The sequence below is a fragment of the Canis lupus genome, chromosome 26 (genome assembly GCF_048164855.1).
Source record: "Canis lupus baileyi chromosome 26, mCanLup2.hap1, whole genome shotgun sequence".
Classification (NCBI taxonomy): Eukaryota; Metazoa; Chordata; class Mammalia; order Carnivora; family Canidae; genus Canis; species Canis lupus.
The window spans coordinates 11,319,786-11,345,485 of NC_132863.1; the positions used below are offsets into that span (position 1 = coordinate 11,319,786).

Below are 25,700 nucleotides of genomic sequence, written 5' to 3' on the forward strand. Positions count from 1 at the left end.
AGTTAGGAATGGTGAGATGCTTGCAAGTGAGGTCTATAAAAGATGTGGAAGTTGTTGGTAAACACAATATGGTATAATAGAGTGAGTGGCTGACATAAAAGATAGGATTCTTGGGAGAGAAGAGGTCAAGGAATTAAGAGGTCAGGGAGTTGGAAGCATAATCTTCATACCTTGAAATCACCAGCAGTTATGGCAAGATGGATGTCAGAGAAACAATGACCTAGGAGCATTAATCTTTGAGGAATGATGGGGAGTAATCTCTGGGGGCCAGTGGATAAACTGCCACAGGGACAAGTCTGATGATGGGAAACTCAATCTGGTGACGAGTCAGTCTGTGGGCAACCCTGAGGAGAAAGACACTACTTCACTCAAGGCATGACATGAACATTTTTTGTTGTTTCCACGAAACTCTTTATATTAGTGTACATTTCAAACTTTGTATACCCCTAGTAAGTGTAGCAATGTCAACTGTTTGTCACAATTAAAATTAAAAGAAAAATGCAGTTTTCTGAATCCACAGGCACTGAAAATATATGTTGGCTAGTTTACATGACTGTTTTGAAATCTATTTTTTGCTGAGCTGTGGCATTAACTGAGCTGAACATGAAGCAAGCCACAGGGCTCTGGAGTCCTCAGATGGCGCCCAACCTGATGGGTACAGAAAATTAATGATTCTCCTTTCCTTTAGCCCAAAAATTGATCCATAAACTTAAGTATGAAAATGAAAAATTTGAATTACTGGCACTGTCCTCTTTCCTTCAGGCTGTTCACCATCAAAATGTTGCTCACTCAACTGTCTGGATAGATTCTGCTCTTCTTAAAAGTGGCCCTCAAATGTGTTGTTTTGAAACTTTTTGGATTCACCACTGTTTCTAACATTATCCTTTTGGTTGCACACTAGATTAAGGTTTTGTGAATCACCACTGACCAGCTATATTTGGTTGTTTTTCTTGGTGGGAATGCATAATTGAAAATGAACAAATGAAAACATCCCTCTCTTCTCTCTTCAAATTTAGAATTTATAATGAGTCTCACAACGGAACTACACTTGATTCCTGTGTTGTTGGGCAGTTTTATGGGTGAAGGATCTTTTTGCTCTTTAGTAATTGTCCCCTTCTCGGAGACAGGTCCAAAATAGACCTTGCTTCTTTGGAACTCCCCCAGTTCTTAGAGATCTTTCAGTGTTTATCTCAGCTTATTAACACAGCAACTCTCTTTGTGAAATTGCGAGTGTGCATATATCTGTGTATCTGGATAAAATTGCTCATCTGTAGGTGGAGTTCCTAAAATTCTTGAAAGTGACCCTTCAACGTTATTTGAGATTATTAATAGTTATTGATGAAGTTGCAATAGTTTTCTATATTCATCTATATTATATGTAATATGTAGAATATTTTTCTTCATTTAATTTTGGATTAATTTAAGTCCTTCAAGTGGATCTGCAATATGGTTTTGTGTTTTATTATTTTTTCTTACAAAAATTCTATAAAAGTTGCTTTTGAGCATAAAGTGTTATTTATTGATTTTAACTTCCTAAAGCAAAGCATAAAGTGTTATTTATTGATTTTAACTTCCTAAAGCCAATCCCATTATATATACACCATGCTGTTTTTCAAATTTTACTTTCCTGAATGATCAAGTATAATTCAGAGACCCCCATTTTCATTTTTTAAGCTTCTCAATGTTATGGACCAAGAAAGTCAGTTTTCCTTATGGATTATATTGCCTGCTTTTTCCTACTAGGTACCTATTTTTATTCTTGGCCCTTTTCTCATTACAAGCTTTTAAATTTAATTTTATCTTAATATTTTATTACTTTATTTTATTTTTCCTAGGGTTGCTTGAGTTTGAGTCTACTGCCTATTCTTCTGTAAGTTAAAACAGATGACTGACAAATCAATTTGGCCTTTCATTGCCATTGATAACGTATTAATTTTAGTAGAGATCCTTCTAAAAATAGAAATGAAGGAAGAGTTACTTTTTTTGGGTTACTTTTGCTTTCTTTCTAGCTGTTCTGTAATGAATGATAAGATCTCACTCTCCAAGAATGTCTGTAAAAATTTAAAAATTCATGGCTCTCCTTTTTGCCTATTTGTTAGTCTTTAAGACATTTATGGTTTACTTCCGCAATTTCTTTTTTCTATTTTATTTATTAGACATAGTAAAAGGTTATCCACAGCCCAAGGCTTCTAGGCATGTGTAGACTGTAAAAATCTACAATTAAATCAAATAGGGCAGCTGAAATTCCACAACGAAGATGAAAAAAAAAGGTTAGGGCTGTATTTAGTGAAGAATGACAAGCCAAAAAATAGATCCTGCTCAGCACCCTACAGTTAACAAATTAGAGCTCTGCTGAATTAGGATAGAAAGGGAATTCCAGAGATGAACAAGGCCATGCTGGACCCAGAAAGGGAAGGAAGTTGGAGCAGTAGACCAGGGAAAGAATTTCACAGGAAATGGTAGACCTCACTGTGCCCAGTATTCTCTGACAACTGTCCTCATGGCCCTGCAGTTGATCTTACATAACAATAAGGGGATGTTTAAATAACCTGATTGAAATGACAGATCTAGGTGTGTGACTGTATACACACATTCCAGTGTGGTACCTGGGCCTCCTGATGGAGAGCAGTGACCCAAATGCTCTCCTTGGGAGAGCACCTGCCTTCAGTCCCCAGTGCAGTTTCTTCTTGTCCCACTTCTACTCTGAGCAGTATCTGCTGTAGCATGTACTCAGTATGGTGAGGGCTGTGGTCCATTTGCCACCTCACTGGGCCTGGGCAGGAGGGGCCTCTCCAGTGATATCCTGAACATTCAGTGAGGAACTCTCATGTGGACTGCCATAGAAACATCCTCAATCTTCCTGCCTCTCTTGACAGCTGCCCTCAACCCAGTCTGTTCTCCACACAGCAGCCTGTTCTAATTCCTCTATTGCTTTGATGGTCCTCCACTATGATGAGGATAAAAATGTACATGTTACCTCATGGCATCTCTAATGTGATTCCTGCTTTTCCCTCAACTTCATCCCTGGTAACTCTCCTCCCTCGCTTATTATGCTGGCCTCCCTGCTCTTATGTTTTTATTTTTTTTTTTACAAATTCCTAGGTATTTCCACACTTTAGGATCTTGGCATTAGGTCCCACATTTAGGACCCTATTTCCTGGCTGGATTGTTCCCCTTTCCGATCTTCCTCTGGTTCCTTTCTGCTCATCCTTTAGTCAGAATTAAAATACCACCTGCTCAGAGATGCTTGTTGGGTCCTACCTGCTGCCATTAGTCTCCTCCTTAGCCCCCTGTTTGTTTCCTCTGTAGAACTGTCGCAATTGTAAATAATGTGTGTATGTATTGTTTGTTTGGCCATTTCCCCCATCAGAATGTAACCTCCCAATGAGCTAGGACCAAGTGTGTCTTGTTTACCAGTGTAATCCAGCACTCAGAATTGGGTTGAATACATAATCAATCAGTATTCAACATATAGAATAAATGAAGGAAAAGTAGCGATGATATTCACACAGTCTTATGATGATGAGTCACCTTTTTGTTGCTCCCCTTCCCTTTCAGTACAGCTTATTTATCTATCTTAACCCAATTTATGTGTGTGACACTCCCAGCAGGAACAGAATGCCTTGCAACTCTCCCTGTGTGTGCTCCAGGGTCTAGGAGCTCTTGCTTGACTTTTTGAAACAACTAAAAATATTGTTGGAACTCTGTTAGCAAGTTAAGTCCTTGGTTAATGTGACCACTGTTATCACTTTGCTAAGCAGAAGATCTTGGAGATGGTACTGCTTTCTTGACTTTCTCGTTCACTGATTGCTGTTTTTTATAGCTTTATCTCATTCTTCTCTTTTGCCACAAGATCCCTCAGATCTGTTTCTTCCACTGCAAGTTGAGCAGTTCTGGACCACTGATTGCTTGCCATTCCCCTCTCATCTTTTAATTCAGTCAGTTGGAGTTGTTTGTTCTCATGTCATTTTTCCCACTGTGAATGTCTCCCTAGATATTCTCTTTACTGTTGGCCCTTGGATTTCCAAACTCTGCTCCTGTCCTTTCTCTTCTTGGCTTCTCTCATTAATCCTTAAAATTGTTCTATTTCCAGACCCAGTTGTCTCTTTTCCCAATGTTGCCTGTGCCTGGGATAGCATCCTTCTGCATGTTCTCAGCCAAGTAGCCTCTTAATCTTTCTCTAGGTCTAGATCATCTAGTAGATATTAAGTACTCAGTATATTCTGAGCACTCTTTGCTCTTCTTTATGACCTTTCTCAACATTCATGTTGTGTAAATAGTCAAGAGTTGTGAACACTCATTTTAGAGCTCTCTAATAAGTATAGTAAGTATGCCCTTCTCAAGTCCTAAAACACTTAACACAAGGCCCTCTAATGGACTGTCCATTCATTCATCTAACAGATTATTTATCAATCACCTGTTATTTATCAATCTCTGTTATGTGTCAGAGACTATTCTAGTGGTGGCTGGTGAACAAGAGGTTCTATATATGCATGTTCTATCTATGGATATTGCTCTTACATTTGGTGGGATATAAGTACATGTTTATAGTAATGTATTTGTGTAAAAATTTAATAGATATTATTATATACTGTTCTGTAGCTTTTAGCTACGTAAATTATGTCTCACCAATAAGATTATACATTTTTCAGAAACAAATTTTTTAAAAGATTTTATTTATTTATTCATGAAAGACACACACACACACACAGAGGCAGAGACATAGGCAGAGGGAGAAGCAGGCTCCATGCAGGGAACCCGACGTGGGCCTCGATCCTGGATGTCCAGGATCACATCCTGGACTGAAGGCAGCACTAAGCCACTGAGCCACCGGCCTGCCCTTTTTTTTTTTTTTTTTTTAAGATTTTATTTATTTATTCATGAGAGAGAGAGAGAGAGAGAGAGGCAGAGACACAGGCAGAGGGAGAAGCAGGCTCCATGCAGGGAGCCTGACGTGGGACTTGATCCCAGGTCTCCAGGATCAGGCCCTGGGCTGAAGGCGGCGCTAAACCGCTGAGCCACCTGGGCTGCCCAACAATTTTTTTTAAGTGTTTGCATACCTGCTTGGGAGGATGTTGTATAGAACATGTATTTAATGAGTTCAGTGACTTCACTAAATATAAAATACATAGAGAATTACATTCAAGTGAGATATAAAACCGCACATGTTATTATGTTGATATGTTGTTTAATTGCAGTTTAGCCTTCTGTGTAAATGTCCTTTTGCATTAATGAGTGTCTCCACTGTTACGTGTTCAGGATATGTTAACTCACTGTACGTGGCTACAGGACAGATTCATTTAAAGTTCACAGTGTAACAATGCAGTGTTTCTAGAATTAGAGTTGTAAGCTTAAGCAATGATAGAAAATTGCACTTATAATTATGCTGCTATGTGCCACTATATGCCTTTCAATACAATAATAAATGTAAAAAATACTGTGGCATCTAGAAACTTACAGGAATCTCAGTATCAGCAATCACCATTTGATAAGGAAAAACAGTCCTGCCTTCTCCTCTACTGTCGTACTTCACTTTAACACTTGTGGTCACCCAATGTGTATGAGGGGTTTCCCACACAAGGTAATTCTCTGATTCTCTGATATCAATCAGTTGGGTGACCTACAATTGAACTCACTTCTGCCATTATCTACTTGGAGATAACATCAGATCCCACAACTTAAGGACTCAGGATCTCACAGGATTGCATTACCCTCCACCCCCAACTCCACATGCCACTCACAAACCCAGATTGTCTGTCATCTGTGCTATGGATATAAATTGGAGGTTTACTCGACCCTCTCTTTAGGTTTAATTAATTTGCTAGAGTGGTTCACAGAAGTCAGGAAAACAGTTTACTTAAGAGGCTACTGTTTTTTTAAAAAAGGATATAAATGATAACAGCCAGATGGAAGAGGTGCATAGGACGAGGTGTGTGGGAAGGGCTTGAAAGCTACTGTGCCTTCCCTGGGCTCACTGCTCTCCCTGTTGTCAACACAAAATGAACAAACCTTTTAGAATCTCTAAAAGTAAGGAAGAACATTTTATTTACCAAATTGGGACAGCTGCTTGAGAAACATGCTCTTTACAGGGAAGAAAGTGTTCCTGAGAATGAACAGTTTTTACAGTTTTATACTTTTTTATATCTTGTAAAAACTCAGAAGATTATAGATTAGTATTTGGGTAGGAATCATGAGTTTTATCATAAAGGAATGGTATAGAAGAATTCATATTCCAAGGACAAGGTGGTTTTCCTTTAGGTTACTCATTCACAAAGCAGAAGTGCAATGCATAGGTGGCAGGCCATAAATCAGTCTTTTGATTGAACAAAGTTGATATACAGCCATGTTGACTTAGAAAGAAATCTAAAATGGCTTCTCTTGTCTCTCAGGCCTTTAGAGAGTTTTTTTCTCATCACTGTATCCACTAATTCAGAAGCTCTCCAAGCCCCATCTTTTTTTTTTTTTTTAAGATTTTATTTATTTATTTATAGAACACACACACACACACACACACACACTCACACACACACATAGCCTGAAGGAGAAGCAGGCTCCCTGCAGAGAGCCTGAGGTGGGACTTGATCCCAGGGATCACGCGCTGAGCTGAAGCTTACCTGTGGAACCACCTAGGTGTCTTGTAAGCCCTATCTTTTTAGGTTTTAATGAGGCTTCATTACATAGGCATGACTGATTAAATGATTAGTCATTGGCAATTAGTTCAACCTCTAGTCCCTCCTGCCCTGAGTTGGAAGGTGTGGGGCTGAAAGTTTCAACTCTTTCTAATCACTTGGTTGGTTCCCTTGGCAACTAGTCCTCATCCTTAGGTTACTTAGGGGCTTTCCAAAGTTACTCATTTAATAAACTCGGGTATGGTTGAAAGGGGCTTGTTATGAATAACAAAAGATACCCATTTTACTTGTATTACTCCAGAGCTATTTCAGGAATTAGGAACAAAACTAAATATTATAATAGATGTCCCTATGGCTCTATTATAGGAAGTTACATGGGTCTTAGGAGCTGTGTACCAGAAACTATGGATAAACTCCAAAATATATATTTCTTATTATATCACAACAATCACACCATTTTATCAAGCTGGAAAGACAGACTATATGAAGCCAATTTTGCCCCCAATAAGATAGATTTGTTTATTTATTTAAAAGCAAAATGCTTGAGAGCACACAAAGTAGGTGCTGTATTAAACTGTCTACGTTAGAATTAAAAGCATGATAGTAAGCCTCAAAGTTATGTACTTCTGCTCATGTACTTGAGCAGGATACAACCTTACCAGGTAAAAAGTGAAAAAAAAAAATTGTTCACAGGACAAAATGGCATATGTGCTGAAAGAACTCGAGAAGGAAAAACTCATTGAGCATAATGAACAGCTCAAAACAATGAACAGCAACAGATGGGTATATAGTCTTCCTAAATATCTTATGTCCTTTGTGGGTCTTTGTGCAATAAGTAATTGGTAGGGACAGTCTGGTGAACTCCCAGATGCTTACCTGCATTATTTGATCACACTGATTCTGTTTATTAAGTCAAGATAAAAAATACCAGCATAGTCCTCCTGAAGTAAATGACATTGCTCAGGAACATTGGTCCCTTGGACAATATTGTAAATATCCTAAGACAGTCAGCAGGGATGGAATCTAGGATTCAATGAGCAATAACTTTGTCTACCGGAAAATTTTTTTTCGTATTTCAAGCACTTAGGATTACTTAGGATTGATTAGTTGACCTAAATATTTGCCAATTCAGTGTTTTCACTTCACTCACAGACAACTTGCCGTCCAACCTCTTTTAGAACTGAGGGGTTTAGTTTTTGGTTTTGTCTTGTTTTGTGTATCTTGAGGGTTACTGAGAATTATTTTCTTGATTTAAGAATATCACAGATGGCAACTATAGCCTGTAGTTAATCAGATAAAATGGATCAGAAGAGGAACTGACCATGAAGAAAAAAAATTGTTTTTTTCATACTAACATCTCAGAAGATATTCTACAAAGATACTTATTTGATCCTTTTCAACTAGATAGAGCCATGCTTGCAAACTTTATTTTGGGGTGCCATGTCACATTTCTTTGCTAAAAATTCACATGGCTCCACCATTTGGAGGTGTCAGGAATATAACTAATTCTATCTTCAGGCTTTCCTTGGAAAAATTTACCAGAACAACCTAAGTGTTAAGCAAAATCACAATTTCATGAAATTATGTTCATATGAAAATTCCAGTGAGAGATAAAAGTATAAGCAAGCTTAGGCTTTTTTTTTTTTTTTTAAGATTTTATTTTATTTATTCATGAGAAACACAGAGAGAGGCTGAGACATAGGCAGAGGGAGGAGCAGGCTCCCTGTGGGGAGCCCTATTCGGGGACTTAATCCCAGGATCCCAGGATCAGGACCTGAGCCAAAGACAGACGCTCAACCACTGAGCCACCAGGTGTCCCACAAGCTTATTCTTAAAATCATATGGAAAAATCACATGAACATAACAAAGAATATTATGAAAATAATGAGTAATGAGAGGAAACTGGCCCAGTTAGGTAGAATATACTATAGTTAGGATAATTAAAGCCATTTGATACCTGTATGGGAACAGTTTCATCAATGGAACAGGATAATCTAGATATAGACACAAATACATATGGGAATGTAATTTGTGATAAAAATGCATTTCAAATCAGTGGGTAAGAACTGAATTTTCCAACAAATTTATGTTGGGCAATTTGCTGACCATTAAGGGAAAACAGTAATAAAGCAGGATCTCCACTGCAGTCCTTACATCAAAATTAATTCCAGATGGAATGAAGTTTTAAATGTAAAAACTGAAATTATAAAAGCACTCATAGAAAAAAATGGACTATTTTTATAATTTTGGGTTACAGAAAAACTCCCACCACAGAAGCTGTAAAGGAAAATGATTGATAAATTTGACCACATAAGCATTAAAAACTTCTCTATTACAAAAAAGTCATAGACAAAATCAAAATTTATATAACAAACTGAGGGAAAATATTTACAACACACACGGCCAAGTACTTGGTGCCTTAACATGTAAAGAGTTTAGCAAATTAGTAAGGGCAGGGGGAAATAATACCAATTCTCCTGACAGAGAAATAGATAAAGGAAATTTTGGGTTTGGGATTATATTTGACTAATATGATAGAAACCCAGCTGTAGGGACTTAACAAAATGAGGCCTTTCCTTTTCTCACGTAAAAAGTCTGAAACTGGTCCAAAGCTGGCACAGTGGCTCCAGAGTGCATCAGAAGCCTAGACTCTATTTGGTAATCTTTAGTAAATAGCTTTACACTTCATGGCCACAAGATAACTGTTCTGCTCCAGGCACTATATCTGAGGCAAATAGCAGCAGCTAAAATGCATCTGTTAGAAACTCTGTTACCTGACCTACCAGCTGCAAAATAAATATCTTTCAAGATACCAATGAGATACCATTTTTCATGTATCAGGTTAATAATAATCAATGAGTTTGGTACTACCCAGTTTTGGTAAGTTTATGGGGCAACGGGCACTGTCAAACTGTTCTTGTGTGTATAAGTCTTTTTAGAAGGCAGTTTGGGGATCTGTAGCAATAATTTAAATGCATATGTTGATTGATTTGTCAACTATATTTACAAATGTATCCTATAGATATATTTACACATGTATGAAAGATAAATGTATCCTGATATTCACAGGAGCATTTCTTGTAATAGCAAAAAAATAGATAAAACTAGAAATAATCTAAATGCCCATCACCAAGGAACTATTTAAAGAAGTGATGGTAGGGACACCTGGGTGGCTCAGTTGACTGAGCGTCAGACTCTTGGTTTCAGCTCAGGTTATGATCTCAGGGCCATGAGATAGAGCTCCGAGTTGGACTCTCTGCTTACTGTGGAGTGAGATTTTCTCCCTCTGCCCCTCCTCCCACTTACATAACATACTTTTGAGTTCTCTCTCAAATAAATGAATAAATAAAATCTTAAAAAAGAAGTGATGGCATATATGTCCAAGGGTATAGTTATTAAAAAGAATGAGCTAAATTTGTGTGTGCTGTTATGGAAGGATCTCCAAGTCATATTATTCAATTTAAAAGGCCAGATGCAGAGCAGTTTATATAACATGGTTCCAGTGAGTGAAAAACTGAAAATAGATATGTGTATAAGTATGGATAATTTTAGGAAGGATATACTCATCTCAATGGAATAGGACTGGAGTAAGACAGATACTGTCATTGAATATTATTTTGTTATTTTTGAGTATTTAAAACCGTATGTATGGTATTCATAGTATGTTTTAAAGAAGTACAGTAGTGAATTAAAACTTTGCCTTTTGTCAGGGCATCCTCAAGAGAGTTAACAGCCAATAAGAACAGCAGTCTTTTAACAATCAGCTGAATACCAGCCCTGTTTCTCTTGATTTAAAACAAGTAATATTATTCTTGGTTTGTTAGGCATGACTACACATGGAAATATATTTCTTTTTTTTTTTTTGAAATATATTTCTTTACTGTACCAGAAATGTTGTTACTTTAGGAACCCAGTACATGAATTACTGTTCTCTCAGTTGCTTGGATTTTTCTCCTCAACTGTCACCATCAGGGAAGCTGTCCCGGACCATTCTGATTAAAATGCTCTCTCCCTCTGAACCCACCTTAGCACTGTATCTCCCTTATGTTGCTTGATTTACCTTTCTTGCACTGATTATATTTGTGTATAGTCTATCTTATCATAGATGACTTGATATCTTAGTCCATTTAGGCTGCTAGAACAAACTACCACAGGTTGGGTGGCTTATACACAACAGAAAATTATTTCTCACAGTTCTGGAGGCTGGAAATCCAAGATCAAGGTGCCAGCATGGTCCGGGGAGAGCCCTCTTCTGGATTGCAGACTTCTCATTATAACCTAACATGGCAGAAAGGGCAAAGAATCTGTCTTGGGTCTCTTTTGTAAGGGCACTAATCATTTTCCAAAGGCCCGATTTTCTAATACCGTCATGTTAGGCATTTTTCAACATGTGAATTTGGAAGGATACGAACATTCAGACCATAGCACCTGGGGGCACAGATTTTCATCTTAATCACTGAATACCTAGGGACCCATACAGTCTTGACACAGAGTAGAGGCTTAAATGTTTAAAGGTGAAGATGAAATATAAAATATTAGTTGAATGAATGTTATATTCAAATTCATGGCTTCTAGTCTAGTATTAATAAGTAATTATGATCTATACCACCACACCCTGTCCCCACTGAGGACAGCTTGCCCAGTCTGGATCCCTCTCTTCTGCCACTATCACCATTCTGGCCTCTCTGCCTTGTGACACTCCTGGAAATTGAAGTTAGATGATAACTAGCTGTGGGGGAAAGGTGTTCTTTGTATTCCCCATTAGCTTGAGGTGACTTGGTAGAGTGTGAGAGTAGAGAATCCTCTTCTTACTTGTAAAAGTTAACATGGAATGTACCAGGACCAGGGCTGGAAAACTGGACCATTTGGTTTCCCATCCAGTGAATCTTCTGGTTGTCTGTAGGCCATTCTTACTTGCTTTTTGTCAGAGATTCACATTTTTCATCCTGTCATTGCTATGTAAGGGTGAGCTTGTGGAATTCCAGATACCTCCACCAGCAAATAGAACGCTGAGCTGTAATATTCAGGAAAAGAAGATACCTACTGATTCTTCTTGAATTGCTTTATGATTTTTTAATGAAGTATAATTGACATATAACATTATATTAGTTTTGGGTGTGTAACATACTGATTTGATTATATATATTACAAAATGATGTAATAAGCCTAGTTAACATCTGTCACCATATATAGTTATAATTTTTTTCTTTTAAGGCTTACTCTGGGCAACTTCAAATATATAATATAATATTATTAACTGTGATCCCCATGTTGTACATTACAGGCCCATGACTTACTTATTTTATGACTGTGGGTATGATTTCTGAAGTGTATTGTCTTTCTCCTTAGCTAAATTACTCTCTTGAGAACAGAGACCCCATGTCAAACTTAAAAAAAAAAAAACCCCAAAAACTCTTATTTTTAGGGCTGTATTAGATGACTATATTCTGTGATTGGTTAAACCAAGGAACAGAAGCTTTTTAATGGATTCAATTTGGTTTATCTTTTTTTTTTAAGATTTTATTTATTTGAGAAAGAGGAAGTGAGAGAGCATCAGTTGTGTGTGTGTGTGTGGGGGGGGGGGCGTGTTGCAGAAGGAGAGGGAAAAACAGATTCCTGGCTGAGCAGGGAGCCCAATGTGGACCTCAATCTCAGGACCCTGGGATCATGACCTGAGTTGAAGGCAGACACTTAACCAACTTAGCCACCCAGGTGCTCTAAGTTTGGTTTCTTACTTGTAATATTTATGGGCAGAATCGATAAATTTATCCACAGACTGACTGTCTCTCTGATATGTTTAGGTTCTCATTATACTTTGGAATTTTATGTTCTGAAACAGGTTAACTTTTTCTATCTTTCAAATTATGGTAGATAAGGTACTTCAAAAGGGTCATTGGCCACATTCAACTCTTCTTTTTAAAGACTTGAATTAGAGTCTTTAAAACTATGTTTAAAAACCACCAGAAAACTGGACATAACGATGATACCATGCACTGTGGTAGAGATGGAATAGGAATAGTCTTCAAGGTTTGTAGTGCAAGGATCTGGGTGAGCAGTTAGTGTTGTGATCCCCACTTCCTCTTTGTTTGCTGAAAGCCTGTCATTTACCACCCTGTGCATCAGATTTTTTCTCTTTTGATTTGGTTTCTCATCTGTCAAATGAATATAGTAATAATCATTATATCAGGATTTTTGTTGGAGCAGGAAATGATAGAGTGCAGTTAATATACATCTAATAGGATGATGGCGATGATCTTGTAGATTTCTTTTCAAAGGCAAAATGTAGTGGCACTTCATTAATGGAGCTAATGCTTCTGAACATAGTGATTGGCTCCTCTAATTATGTTATGTAGTCTTCATGTCGTTCTGCTTATACTTCAGATCCAGAAAAGACTAACTCAAGTGCATCTTTAGAAGAAAGATCCTTGGTCTTCCAAGAAGTATATACTTTTATGTTTAAAGAATATTTATAATAATCTCTCTTGTTCTTTTAGAGTTAGAGGTATGTGTTTACAGCAGGGGAGCATTATTATTTCTCAGTCCTCCATTTTCTTGCTCATCTGACCTTCAAGCCATCTTTGTCTCTCTCCAATTCTTTTTCTCAATACGTGTGTAATTCCTCTAAGAGAAAATGACGTTCAAGTGATTTGGCATATGCACTTTAAAAAGAAAAAAGTGATGTGCAGAAATGTATTTGAAAGACAGAGGTTCTTTGTTCAGTGTAATGAGAAGGTGGAACACTAGCAGCTGCCTTCTGGCTACGGAATCACTCTTTGATAAGTCCTCACATGTTGAAGAGGAAGCATTGTACCAGGTTTTGCAAAAGGAGCTTTAATGGCCCTTTCATGAAGATGGCCCCAAAGGCGAAGAAGGAAGCCCCTGCCCCTCCCAAAGCCGAAGCCAAAGCAAAGGCTTTAAAAGCTAAGAAAGCGGTGCTGAAAGCCGTGCACAGTCACAAAAAAAAGATCCGCACGTCACCTGCATTCCAACGACCCAAGACCCTGTGTCTCGGAAGGCAGCCCAAATATCCTCGAAAGAGCGCCCCCAGGAGAAACAAGCTTGATCACTATGCCATCATCAAGTTCCCCTTAACTACTGAGTCAGCCATGAAGAAAATAGAAGACAACAACACAGTTGTGTTCATTGTGGATGTCAAGGCCAATAAGCACCAGATCAAACAGGCTGTGAAGAAGCTCTATGACATTGATGTGGCCAAGGTCAACACCTTGATCAGGCCTGATGGAGAGAAGAAAGCATATGTTCGACTGGCTCCTGACTATGATGCTTTGGATGTTGCCAACAAATTGGGATCATCTAAACTGAGTCCAGCTGGCTATAAATCTAAATATAAATTTTTTCACCATAAAAAAAAAGGAGCTTTAATGTTTTGTCTTGCTGGCATCAGGTAATGGCTGGTTGCTGCTGTGGGTAGACATAAATCTCTAAAACTGAAAATACTCCTACCTATTAGAACTGGTAGAAATATTAGAGATTATTTGTCCAGTTTCCCAATTTTTCAGATGAAACAAGAAAGCAAAGTTCAGAGAGATAAAGTGGCTTGATTAATTTCAAGTAGACCGCACCAGATATGGGATCCTTATTTCCTGGTTCTGTGGCCTAGTGTTCTATTCATTTGTGTTTTCTGGACCTCTGTGGATTTGTCTGTCTATCCATGACTTCACTCCACTAGCCTCTTGGTCACAATTGATTGTTCTAGGCTTAATCCCTGACTAAAGCCAGGCTAGTCAAGTTTTTTAATTTTCTTACATCCAACTGATGCCCCCTGAGAATGTTAAAACTGAAAAAGAGGTAGTCCCTGGTGGTGAAAATTGTCAGGAATATAGCCTGGAACTATTGATGGGTATTACTATCCATAGAGAGCTATTTCCAGCTGTTACTAAAACCCATCATATCCCTACGATTGGATTTTATGAACCAGCAAATCCTCCTTTTTACTGAAGATCATTTTAATTAAGATTCTAGTATTAGCAATCAAAAGAATATGGATTAATATTCCTATTAAATTCTCTACTTTAATACTTATAATGATTTTCCTTTCAAGTTTGTTCAAATTCTTCATCCTTAAAAATTATGGCACAAATTTAGTAAGTAGATGTCTCATTTGTTTACAGTATGGGTTTATAATTTAAATGAATATTCAGGTTACATACATTTGATTACAGTAACTATTTCTCTTACCATCTATAATTATACTTTTATTCCATAATAGTTTTGCATTTGAATATTTAAAGAATCTGTTAGGGACATTTTATTAGGGTGAATGAAAATTGATACCCTATCACCACCACTGAATATCAGTTGAATACTTGTTCTGATTGTTGTGGAAGGTTAACCAAATAGGTACAGTAATAGATCTTGTTCAACATGACAATTTTTGAGAACCAGCAAAATGCTGAAGTGTCTTCCTACCATCATTGTTATTACCACCAAATGTTTAGATAACTCTTCAGAGGTTGCAGAGTTCATATATATAATTCAGTCCTTACAACAACCAGAAAGATGTCTTTTAATATCCATAATTTATAATCTAAAAAACTGAAGCATAGATGTTTAAAAAAATATCTTTCGTAGAAAGACATAGTTACTGCCCCGAGACTCAAAACAAGGCCTTCTGTCTGAGTCAGTATTTTTTAAACATTACAGTGATAATATGAAATCTGAGTACTTTCCATGAAAAATTTGAAATCTTCAAATATATTCTAATCATTGTTTCATTAAATTATTGAATGGATGCATACTAAGAGTGAGGAGTTCTGATGTAGCTTTCATGGTGCCCTGGGGCCTCCATCACCTTTCATTGCATTAACACCCTGTCTTGTCATCCTCAATGCCACATTGCAGTGATGTTAGTGGGAGTGTGTGTGTGTGTGTGTGTGTGTGTGTACAGTGTGTTGAGGAGATTGGAGATCGGAGAAGGCAGTGAATAAGTGGGAGCATTTCATTAATCACTAAAGGCACTCTACTGGTGAAATACCCTCACTGTAGAGAGCTGTGTCTGTATAAAAGGCACAGAAGGATAGATTCAGTTCATGGAGAGAAAGGGACTCAGGAAGAACAGTTCATAACTGTTCAACGGGCCTAGGATGAAATCTTGGAAAAAAAATGGGATACAGGAAGTTCAATTTGGCTAAAGCATTTTTTGTGTAAAAATAAATAGTGAGATAAGGTTTCGAAGAGAGAGGAGGGCTATGCCAGGCTAAGGTGTTGGGACATTGTTCTGTGGACACTTGAATGCCATTGAAATTTTTTGAATGGTTTATGATGTAATCATAGCTGGGGTGCATATTTCTTATTAGAGTAAACTTTGATGTCTCTGTTTCCCATGTCCCCATATTCATTCTACGAACAGCCCTTTTGGTTCTACTTGCAGAGTATATCCCAGACCCACTTTCTACTGACAGTCTCCACTGCCAGCAGGCTCACCTAAGCCACTGTTATTTGTCAGTTGGGCTGCAACTGCAGCTTCTTTAGTGACTTGCTGCTTCCATGCTTGCCCTACCAATCCATTCCATACTACAGATTAACCTTTTGCAAGTGCAAACAAAAACTATCATTGTCATGTTAAAGATTTCATAATCTTTTTATCACACTTGCAGTAAAATCCAAACTCCTTAATGTACCCACAAGCTCTTTTGTAACCCTAAGTGACCTGGCCTTGCCACTCTGAGTTCATGTTCTGCCCTCTCTTCCCTCTCCTTCACTCAGCTCTTACCATTCTAATCTCCTTATATTTCTTGAACACCTAGGTTCCTTCTCACCTAAGGTCTCTACTTTTGCTTGTTCATCTGCCTAGAATGTTCTTCCCCCAGGTCTTTACATGGTTAGTTCCTTAACACAAGAGAATTTTCCTCATTGTTGATGTGAAATAGACCCTGCATTGAGTCACACCTTCTGTCCTTTACCAGGATTCGTTTTCTTCACAGTGCTTATCAAGAACTTCATGAAGTTCTTTATTGACTTGTAAGTTTACTTATCCCCTAACCTGTCCAACTAGATGTGAGCAAGGACTTCATTTTTTTTTTTTCATTGCTATATCCCCAGTGCCTAGAAGAGTCCTGGCACATTGTACATATTTATTGAATTAATTAATTTACAGATTTGAATGACTGGAGCAGGGAGCCTACTGCAATGTTTTCAGTACAATGAGAGTACATTGAGGGTCTTGTCAGTGGAAATGAAGGGGCAGAGCCTAGCACAAGTACAGTCATAGGGAAAACTGTTGGAATTTCACATGGTTTCATGTGTTGAGTCATCAAAGAGGGGAGAGTTAGAGCGTTTTAAGCTTGGATGAGTGGTTAGGGACCTAGGAGAAGTTCCTGGATTTGGTAGGGAAAGGACCAATTCTAGAGGTGTCAATAGTTTGAGTGCTGGTGGGGTGGAAGTTTCTAGCAGCAGTTGGAATGTGAACTTATCTGGAGTTTCCTGTTCCCTGAGAGGCATTGCTGCAAAGCAAGCAAGGATTATGGGCTCAGAGAGACATGAGGGAAAACCATATACTCAGCTCAACTGTAGTATGACTATGGCAAGGCATTGAACCTCTCTGAACCTTAGGTTCTTCATCTACAACATAAAAATAGTTCATAGTACGTGGTGTTGGGGAGAAAATATTTTCCTCTATCCTTCAAAGGTTCTTCCAGCTGCTTTAAGGATTAAATTGATGTGAGACTGATTTATAAGAGAAAATCAAATTTAATTTCATACATACAACTTATACTTCTCAACTTATACTTGAGGAGTTCAAAGACAGAAAGGTAAAATGAGATATTTATGCCATGCTGAGCTAAGGCTTGAGGCTTCAAGGGGGAGGAGAGCAATTCACAAGCAATAAGAAGAACAGATGTTTATAATTAGATATTTGCCCTGCCATACAGAGGGGTTATTCAGATAAAATTTATCCCTGGTGATAATTCTAATTCTGGGAAAGACCTCCAATTTCTGTTCTTCTAGGTAGTTAAGGGTGAGGTAAAAACTTTCTCTTGAGCCCACAGGGTCTCAATTGCCTTCAGGTCAAAACAGACCACATGCCAAAATGACACATTTTGGGAGATTTGCTCTGACCCCCTTCGGTGGTTCTGAAAATTAAACTATAGAACATGAAAGCATAGAACCAAGTCCTGATGCACGAGTTTCTCAATGACTGTGAAGTTCCCGTCTCCTTCCCCCTTCTTTAAAAAATTTAGTCCAATTCCCGCAGTTTAAATTTGCGTTGTGTTTTCTTTGCACGGCAAAACAAGTGGTTTAAAAAGACAAAAAATACCCCAGACTTAAAATGAAAATGAGTAGTTCCCTGTTCCAATTACAATCCCCAGCTTCCTCTCCCCTAAGGCTGTTACTTTTAACTCTTATTAACTATTTCTTTTAAAACTTAAATCTGTAATTCAACATAACACACTTGTACTACTATTCCTTCAGTTTTCAATTTTGGATATTATTTGTATATCAAATTAAGATATCTTCATATTTATACCAGGGAAGGCAAGGATTTAATTTCCCTCTATTTCCAGTCCCAAACCTATACATATTACATGTACCATTCCTCCTTTCAGTGTATTATGTCCCCCCACCCCACACCACTTTTATTTATTTATTTATTTATTTATTTATTTATTTATTTATTTAAGCTCATCAGTATTGCGAGCTTATATCTTTGACCCTAGCTGTTGCTAACTGGGCTACATATTTTTTCTGTAGTTAATATTTACATCATTATTGTTTAGGTTTCTTTTTGTTTGTTTTTTAATACCAGTCAGTCTTGATTGTCAAACTTCCCTCAAAATCTGGAACATTTCCTCTAAATAATTTCAAACCCAACATATATTCTGTAAGTTTGACTTTTTTTCCCTTGGATATATCTTTTGAGCTTCCTTTGGCTTCCTGCTTCAATTTGGACTGTCCACTCTAAGCCTCCTGCAAAGCTGCATGCCATCTGGGAATCTTTTTGTGTTCTCTTATTTTGGATCCCTGTTTCCAGATCATATTTTCTTTTTCCTATGTGTCTTATTCCTTCACTTTGCCAAGGCATGTTCATCCTATAGCTTTCTGAGAAAAATGTGGGAAGTGAATTCTTTGAGACTTTGTAGACCTTTATTCTGTTTTCACACTTGACTGACATTTTAGCCTAGTATAGAATTCTAGGTTGGAAATAATTTTCCTTCAGCATTTTGAAGGTTTCTTCTAATATTCTAGTTTCCAGTGTTATATTGAAAAATCTCATGCCCCCCCCCCCCCCAGTGTGTGTCTCTCATGAATAAATAAACAAAATCTTAAAAAAAGGGGAGGGGGCAGCCCGGGTGACTCAGCAGTTTAGCACTGCTTTTGGCTCAGGGCATGATCCTGGAGACCCAGGATTGAGTCCCATGCTGGGCTCCCTGAATGGAGCCTGTTTCTCCCTCTGCCTGTGTCTCTTTCTCTCTCTCATGAATAAATAAATAAAATCTTAAAAAAAAAAAAAAGCCTGATGCTATTATGATCCCCTTGCTTTCCAGGTGACTTTTTTTTCCCCACTTAGAAATTTGTAGACTTTTCTCTGTTTCTTCAATATTTTGATATATGTACATGGCACTCTTTTTTTTCTTTTCATGAATTGTTCTGGGAGGTTGATGAGACTTTTAGTCCAAGCACTTACCTTTCAATTCTTTTTTATTTTTGAATTATTTCTTTGAAATTTCATTTCTTCTAGTCCCTTGTTTTGAAACTCCTATTATTCAGGTATTGGACCTTCTGGCCTGTTGTTCTGATTTCTCTCTCTCTCTCTCTCCCTCTCTCCCTCTCTCTCTCTCTCTCTGTTACTTTTCTTTTGCTCAGTCATTTGCATAAGTTCTCTGTGTTGCTTTTTTGTTTTGGTCTCTGTCTTTTCTAGAGGCCTAACTAAAACAACTTGTAATCCTAGGTTGTCTATACTGTTTAACAGTTAAATACCAAGAAGCTAAACTGAAAACCTGAAAGAGTCACACTTGTCATCTAGAAGCCCTTACCATAAGGCAAATTTTTCTTAGGGTCTCTCAGGTAGGTCTTTATTCTTGAGCTGGTTGTGTGGCTGAAAAGGAATTATCCAATATTTTGTTTGGAGGATATCAGCCTGACTTCTTGTATTCTGGGAGCCTGTGGGTAAAGGAGCTGGTTATTTCACTGTTTAGCATTAAGACTTCCACTTCCTATATTCACTGTGGAGCCTCTCTCCTGCCTTGTACTAAATCTGATGCCTCCAAGACTCAAGTTCCTCTGGTTCATCCTCTCTAGAGAGTAAATATCCTGGCATCTCCTGGGTTAGGAAGAAGTAACTTTCTCTCCATGCAGAAATCTGAGGCTTTAGATTAGGAGTTGGCCAACTATTTCTTTAAAGGGCTGGAAAGTAAAGATTTTAGACTTTTTGGGCTATATCATGGTCTCTACTACATATTCTCCTTCTCGTCATTAAAAAAAAAAAAAAAAAATATATATATATATATATATATATATATATATATATATATATCCCTTTAAATTGAAAAATAAACACTCTTAGTTGTAGACATTACAAAAACAGGTTGTAAACCAAACAAGTCATAGCTTACTGACACCTGGTGTAGAGGGTCTTTTTGGATACTCTAAACCAACCATCTTCATTTTAGTCCCACCCTGAATCCCTGCCTTCAGAGAACGTGAAGCTTCCAATTTCTGATTCCTTTTGGGTTTCATGACAAAACTGGATGATTTCTTATAGGTGCCCCTGCCCCCTAATTTCAACCCTGTTCCTCCATGAAAGCTTAGGTTTCAGCTTTTTTTCAGCTTACTAGGTGAGCCAACTAATGTCTATTTTCTATTCATTTTCTAAAAGGTCAATTTTTTTCTTGTTTGCATTTCTCTCTGTCCTCATTGGGCCCTGCCTTTGGAAGGAGCGGAGATAAATATATGTGTTTAATCTACTAAGTTTAACCAGAAGCTTCCTCAAATCCAATTTGGTTGGTTTTTATTTTTACTACTTTCTTTGATAGTACTTGGGTTAATTTTGCATTTGTTCCCCACGTGCTTACTTGCTATGCCAGATGTTCGAAGAAGATGTCCTTGGGGAGAAAAAATGAGGGGTTTTAAAATGTAGTGTTCTTGAAATGCTCACAATGGTTCAGTGTGTGGGATCCTAAAGGGGCCTGGTTGTTTCTAACCACCAGACTCTCATAATAGAAATACAGTTTCACCCTTATTTGTGTAAACCATCAGGATCATTTTTAAATGTTTGTAATAAAGTTTGTGGCTTATTGTTTAAAATTGAATTTAAGGTAGTAAATCAAAGCTTTTGGTGGCATGCTCCTGACAGCAGGGAGAGCCTGGTAAGTGATCCCTAAGAACTGATCAAAGAGACTTGCTGAGCATTTTTTCCTGTATTTGTGTTTTCGTCCTTTAATCTGGTAGTGTTTCCAATTCCATTCTGAGTGTAATGCACACTCCACCCCCCACTCAAGTCTTCTTGGCGGCATCTGGGATTGTCTTTGCCAAATGGCTCCTGTTCAGGCATAAGCCTGCTTTTACCATCAAGCCTATACAAGGTACGAACAACAGTGATTGTCAGAAAATGGGCATCTTTCAAGATCTTATTCATGCCACATTTTTGTTCCTGTAATCAAATGAAAATTGAAAATGAAAAAAAGTAGAATTCACTGAAAAAAATGACCATTTGCCATTTCTGCCTAGGTTCACCTTTCCTGGCCAGTGAGGATGGCGTGCTTGGAGGAGTGATTGTTCTCCGAACTTGCAGATGTTCTGCAGAGTCTGACTCCTCCCAAGATAAGCAGACACTTCTAGGTAAGCTGGACATATACCTTATGTGTGTGTTTCTCCTTTTTTTTCAAGACATGAAAATAATTATATTCTTAAGTTAATAATGTAAATCTATGGGAAGGCCAGAAATGCTCTATTGCTATCTAAACATGTCTGTTCTACTGATCTTTTCACATAGGTAAACATGTAAAAGATGAATATTCATTTTTAAGTGGATACTTAAAACATATTTTTCAAATGGGCTTATAGCCTAGGACCTTTACTAATATTAGAACATTTACTAATATTAGCCCAATATTAAGAACATCAGACCGTGTTCCTTGCCGTATTCCACAAAGCATTTGAGTTGACCCATAACAACATTCATGATAACCAACAGAAAGAAGCTTCTTCCTATTCCCCCTCCCCACATGGAATCAGAACCCTGTGAAGAGGTGCTGGTCAGGAGTCTGTTCTGGTTCCATCGCTCATTAGCTATGACGCCTTTGTGCCTCTGTTGTACTGTTCCATGCCATGTTCTTTTCTATAAAATAAGGGTATCTGTCCTGCCTTCCTCAGAAAGCTGTGGTGAAGAAGGGTCAAGTGAGTGTTTTTCAGATTTGCAGATGTCCATCCAGATGTGTGGTTTTGTGTCTAGCCATGTGTACCACTGGGGTTAAAACCAGCTGGTCCTTCATTTCTCAAGGCATGAACCTGTGCCACTGGGGTGCTTTTTTCTCATCCATTCATCCAGAGGGAACATTTTTTAAAAATTTGCATAAGGGTACCACATAAGCTAGGAGGGGACCTTATATGTTATTTTTAATTGACTTTTTAACTAATTATATATACATTCAGAAAAATACACATTATAATAGCAACTGCTTGATAAATAATTATAAACTGAACCCACCAAGTAACCAGCACACAGATAAGAGCTAGAACTTTACTACAACCCCCAAACTCTCCCTGGTAACCACCTCTATTCTTTACCTCTCCAAAATGAACCACTATGCTGACTTCTAACACCATGATTAGTTTCGCTTGGATTTGTATTTTATATAAATGGAATCATAGAATATGTATTATATGTATCTGGTATGTTCAGCCAGTGTGAAGCCTGTTAGATTTAACCATGTTACATGTGGCAGTCATTCATTTTCATTGCTGTGTGGTATTCCATTATACAGATACACTGCTGTGTATTTATCCATTCTTCCCTAAGCATTTTTTTAAATATAAGTGTTATAGATCATCCCTAGGAACTGTGATAGTTTGACCCTTTGTATAAATTTTTCTTACAGAAGGCGTGGGTGGTGCCTGATGTGTATTGTATGATTCTTGTGAATTGCTGTAGTACAAGTTGAGTCTGTAAATTAGAAAACCAAGCATTTCTTATGTGTGTGACTTCTGAGGCTAGATCAAAAAAGGTCTTGCTTTCTTACTCTCAGAAAGACCAGCTGCCATGTTGTATGGACAGTGAGGCAGCACTATGGAGAGGTCCACATGGCGAAAAACTGTGACCGCCTTCCAATACGCAGCAAGGTACTAGGGCTTCTTGCCAATAGCCTTAGTTCTGAATGAACTTTCAGATGACTGTAGCCTTACGTAGATTTCTTGGCTGTATCTCATTAGGGAGAGTATAGGTCTATGAACAAGAATCATCCAACAAAGCTACTCCTGAATTCCTCACCCACAGAAACAGATAGTTTTAAACCACTACCTTTTGGGGTAATTTATGCCAAAGTAATTGGCTAACAAACCTTTTAAATCCTCTCACTGCTGAATGGGCCTCTAGTTTGTCTAAAGAGCTACAATAACAAATCAAGGTGCTCTCTTGCATCTTAAGGCAGCTGAGACTATCAGATTGCATAAGTGGATTCTGGTTTTTTTCTTTGGAATCCTATGAGACAAATGAGATCAGTGCCCTCCTACTTTGCAATCCCTAGTCACTCTTTTCTAGAGCATCTTATTAGCTGCCTTACCTCTATTCTTCTCCCACCTCCATACAGTCACCAGACTTTTCTTGCAATAACACATCTGTAGCTAGCCCAGAGAACCTAAATGTGGGCTCAGAAATGGGCAGTCAGGAGAGAAGCAGCCCGCACTGAAGCAGAAAGGGCAAAAATGAGAACCTGACCTAATTGTGACTTAGAGAGACCAATCCCAAGATCAGAGGGATAGTGGTCAAAAGAAGGGCCACATAAGTATATGTAATTCGTTTACTATATGTCTAAGCTAAATGTCAAATAACTTTCTCTGTGTGTTGAAGACAAAATCTAGATCTCTTACTGTCACTCCCTGTTTTCATTTTTTCTCTTGAGGATGCATACATACTCCTGCCTCTGCTGGTCATTTCCCTAGAAGATAGATGGGAACTACTTGACTCGATGGGAAAGTCCTCCCCAGATCTAACACCAGAACATGCTTTCATTGTCATTTCCAGTTAGTCCTTTTCCTCTGCACAGCCTCAACACCCCCAGTTCTGGCCACCCAAAATTTCTTGGTCTTCATCCAGAGGGTCCTGTCTCCTACCCCCAGTAACTTTCACATGCTTTTACCTGTTCTTGGAATGCCTTGGGCCAATTATATTCCTTCTTTAAAGACCCAGGACAGATATGAATCTTAATGGGATCCTTTGGAAACCCTTTCCCCAGGTGATTTGTTCCTTCCTTGTGCTTTTTTTTGGCAACATGCAATTGGCATCCCTTGTAACACTTGCCATGACACATCCTAGACATGTGTTAAAGTGTCTGTCCTTCCCTCTAGGCCAGCACCTCTTAAGCTTTTTTCTGAGCCCAATTATTTGACTGGAATAGATCACAGATCTTTGAGACCCAGTGACTCACATGACGGATCCAGGGGTTTAAAGTATCTTTCCAAATATCAGAATTCCACTGCCGCTGAGAATCACACCACCATTGGATTGGTGTGGACCAATGGATTGTGAACCATTTGAGGGCAAGTATTTTTTTTTTTTTTTTTTGTAATGAAAAGTTTGATCAGAAAGGAAATACCTTTCTTTCTTTTTTTTGTATATTTTTTTATTGGAGTTCGATTTGCCAACATATAGCATAACACCCAATGCTCATCCCGTCAAGTGCCCCCCTCAGTGCCTGTCACCCAGTCACCCCATCCCCCCCCCCGCCCACCTCCCTTTCCACCACCCCTTTTTCGTTTCCCAGAGTAAGGAGTCTCTGAGGGCAATTATTGTTCTTGTACCAACCTCCATAATAGGCTCCATTAGTTATTAGGTGAGTGAATTAAGTGTCAAATGGAATTTTGTTATTGATTATTTAGCAGAAATTTTAAATTGATACTCTTCCAGAAAAATGAAATGTCACAAAAAGTATCCTTATAAGCTCTGAAAAAACAGAAACAAAATAAAACCACAAATCAGTATGGCTCGGAAATGTTGGATAATGATGAGTGTCCGGGAACAAGAAGATTTGGAGACAGTTGAAATGAATTGCAGAAGATAGCCTCTGCAAACAGCCTTGTAAAAAGGACAGTTTGGATGTGAATGTGTTTGCAACACCCATCCCTCCACCTCCCACTCCTCAGATCATGAGATGCTGGCAAAGCCCAGCCTACAAATCACTGCTTTAACACAAAGCAAATGCTTCTCTCTGGAGTGAAACAGCTGAAAAGAATTAATTTTCTCTCTGCTTTTAGAGGGAAAAAAAACCCCAATATATATTTTACCTGCTAAAGTACAATTACATACGCTTTCCAGGCCTGTACAGAAGTGCTTTATTGAGGCTGCTGTATATAATACATAATATGGTTAATAATTGTGTAAACAAAGGCACATCAAACCTCCCAGTGGGGGAAAAAAATGAATCTTTTTCTGTTTTAAACTTGCAATTGGAAACAAGTAATTAGAATATATGCAAATGTATGGCCTAAGCAGCCAATCTTACTATATATATGGGTGCATTTCTCTCCTTACAACTTGCCCTTGCAGTGCTGTTGGGAGCCTGACAGACCTTGTGAATGAAGTTCAGGGTCCCTGCCTTAGGATGGTTACTGAGAAGCAGTGAGTATGGGGATCAATGAGAAACAGACTCCATAAATTTAAGGAAAATCTTAAGCAATTCAGAATAGGGAGCATAAGGGCTCTTAGGGGCAAAAAAGCTGTGTTTAGCCAGTGGCCTCTGTGCCACTGTTGGGGGTCCTTCATCCTAAAAAGATTTGAGGTGCATAGTCCAGCCAGAGCCTGATCATCTGATGAACACATCTGGTAATTGTTACTCCTCCATTAAGTTACCCTCACCTTACTCAGAGAATAACTCCAGGTTCCTTACTATCCAGGAA

The 25,700-nt window shown here is 38.2% G+C and overlaps 1 protein-coding gene and 1 pseudogene across 8 annotated transcripts in view; both read left to right on the forward strand.

Moving 5' to 3' along the window:
• Positions 1-25,700, forward strand: part of TASP1 (taspase 1) — a 315,899-nt gene that overhangs the window by 175,943 nt on the left and 114,256 nt on the right. For all 8 annotated transcript variants that reach the window (XR_012018238.1, XR_012018237.1, XR_012018239.1 and 5 more), the window contains one exon: positions 21,318-21,428. Coding sequence is in view for 5 of the 8 variants with exons in the window: in XM_072800051.1 (XP_072656152.1) it covers positions 21,318-21,428 (111 nt within the window). In the remaining 3 variants the exon portion in view is untranslated. The remainder of the gene's footprint in view (positions 1-21,317; positions 21,429-25,700) is intronic.
• LOC140618843 (large ribosomal subunit protein uL23 pseudogene) lies at positions 13,475-14,038 on the forward strand (annotated as a pseudogene).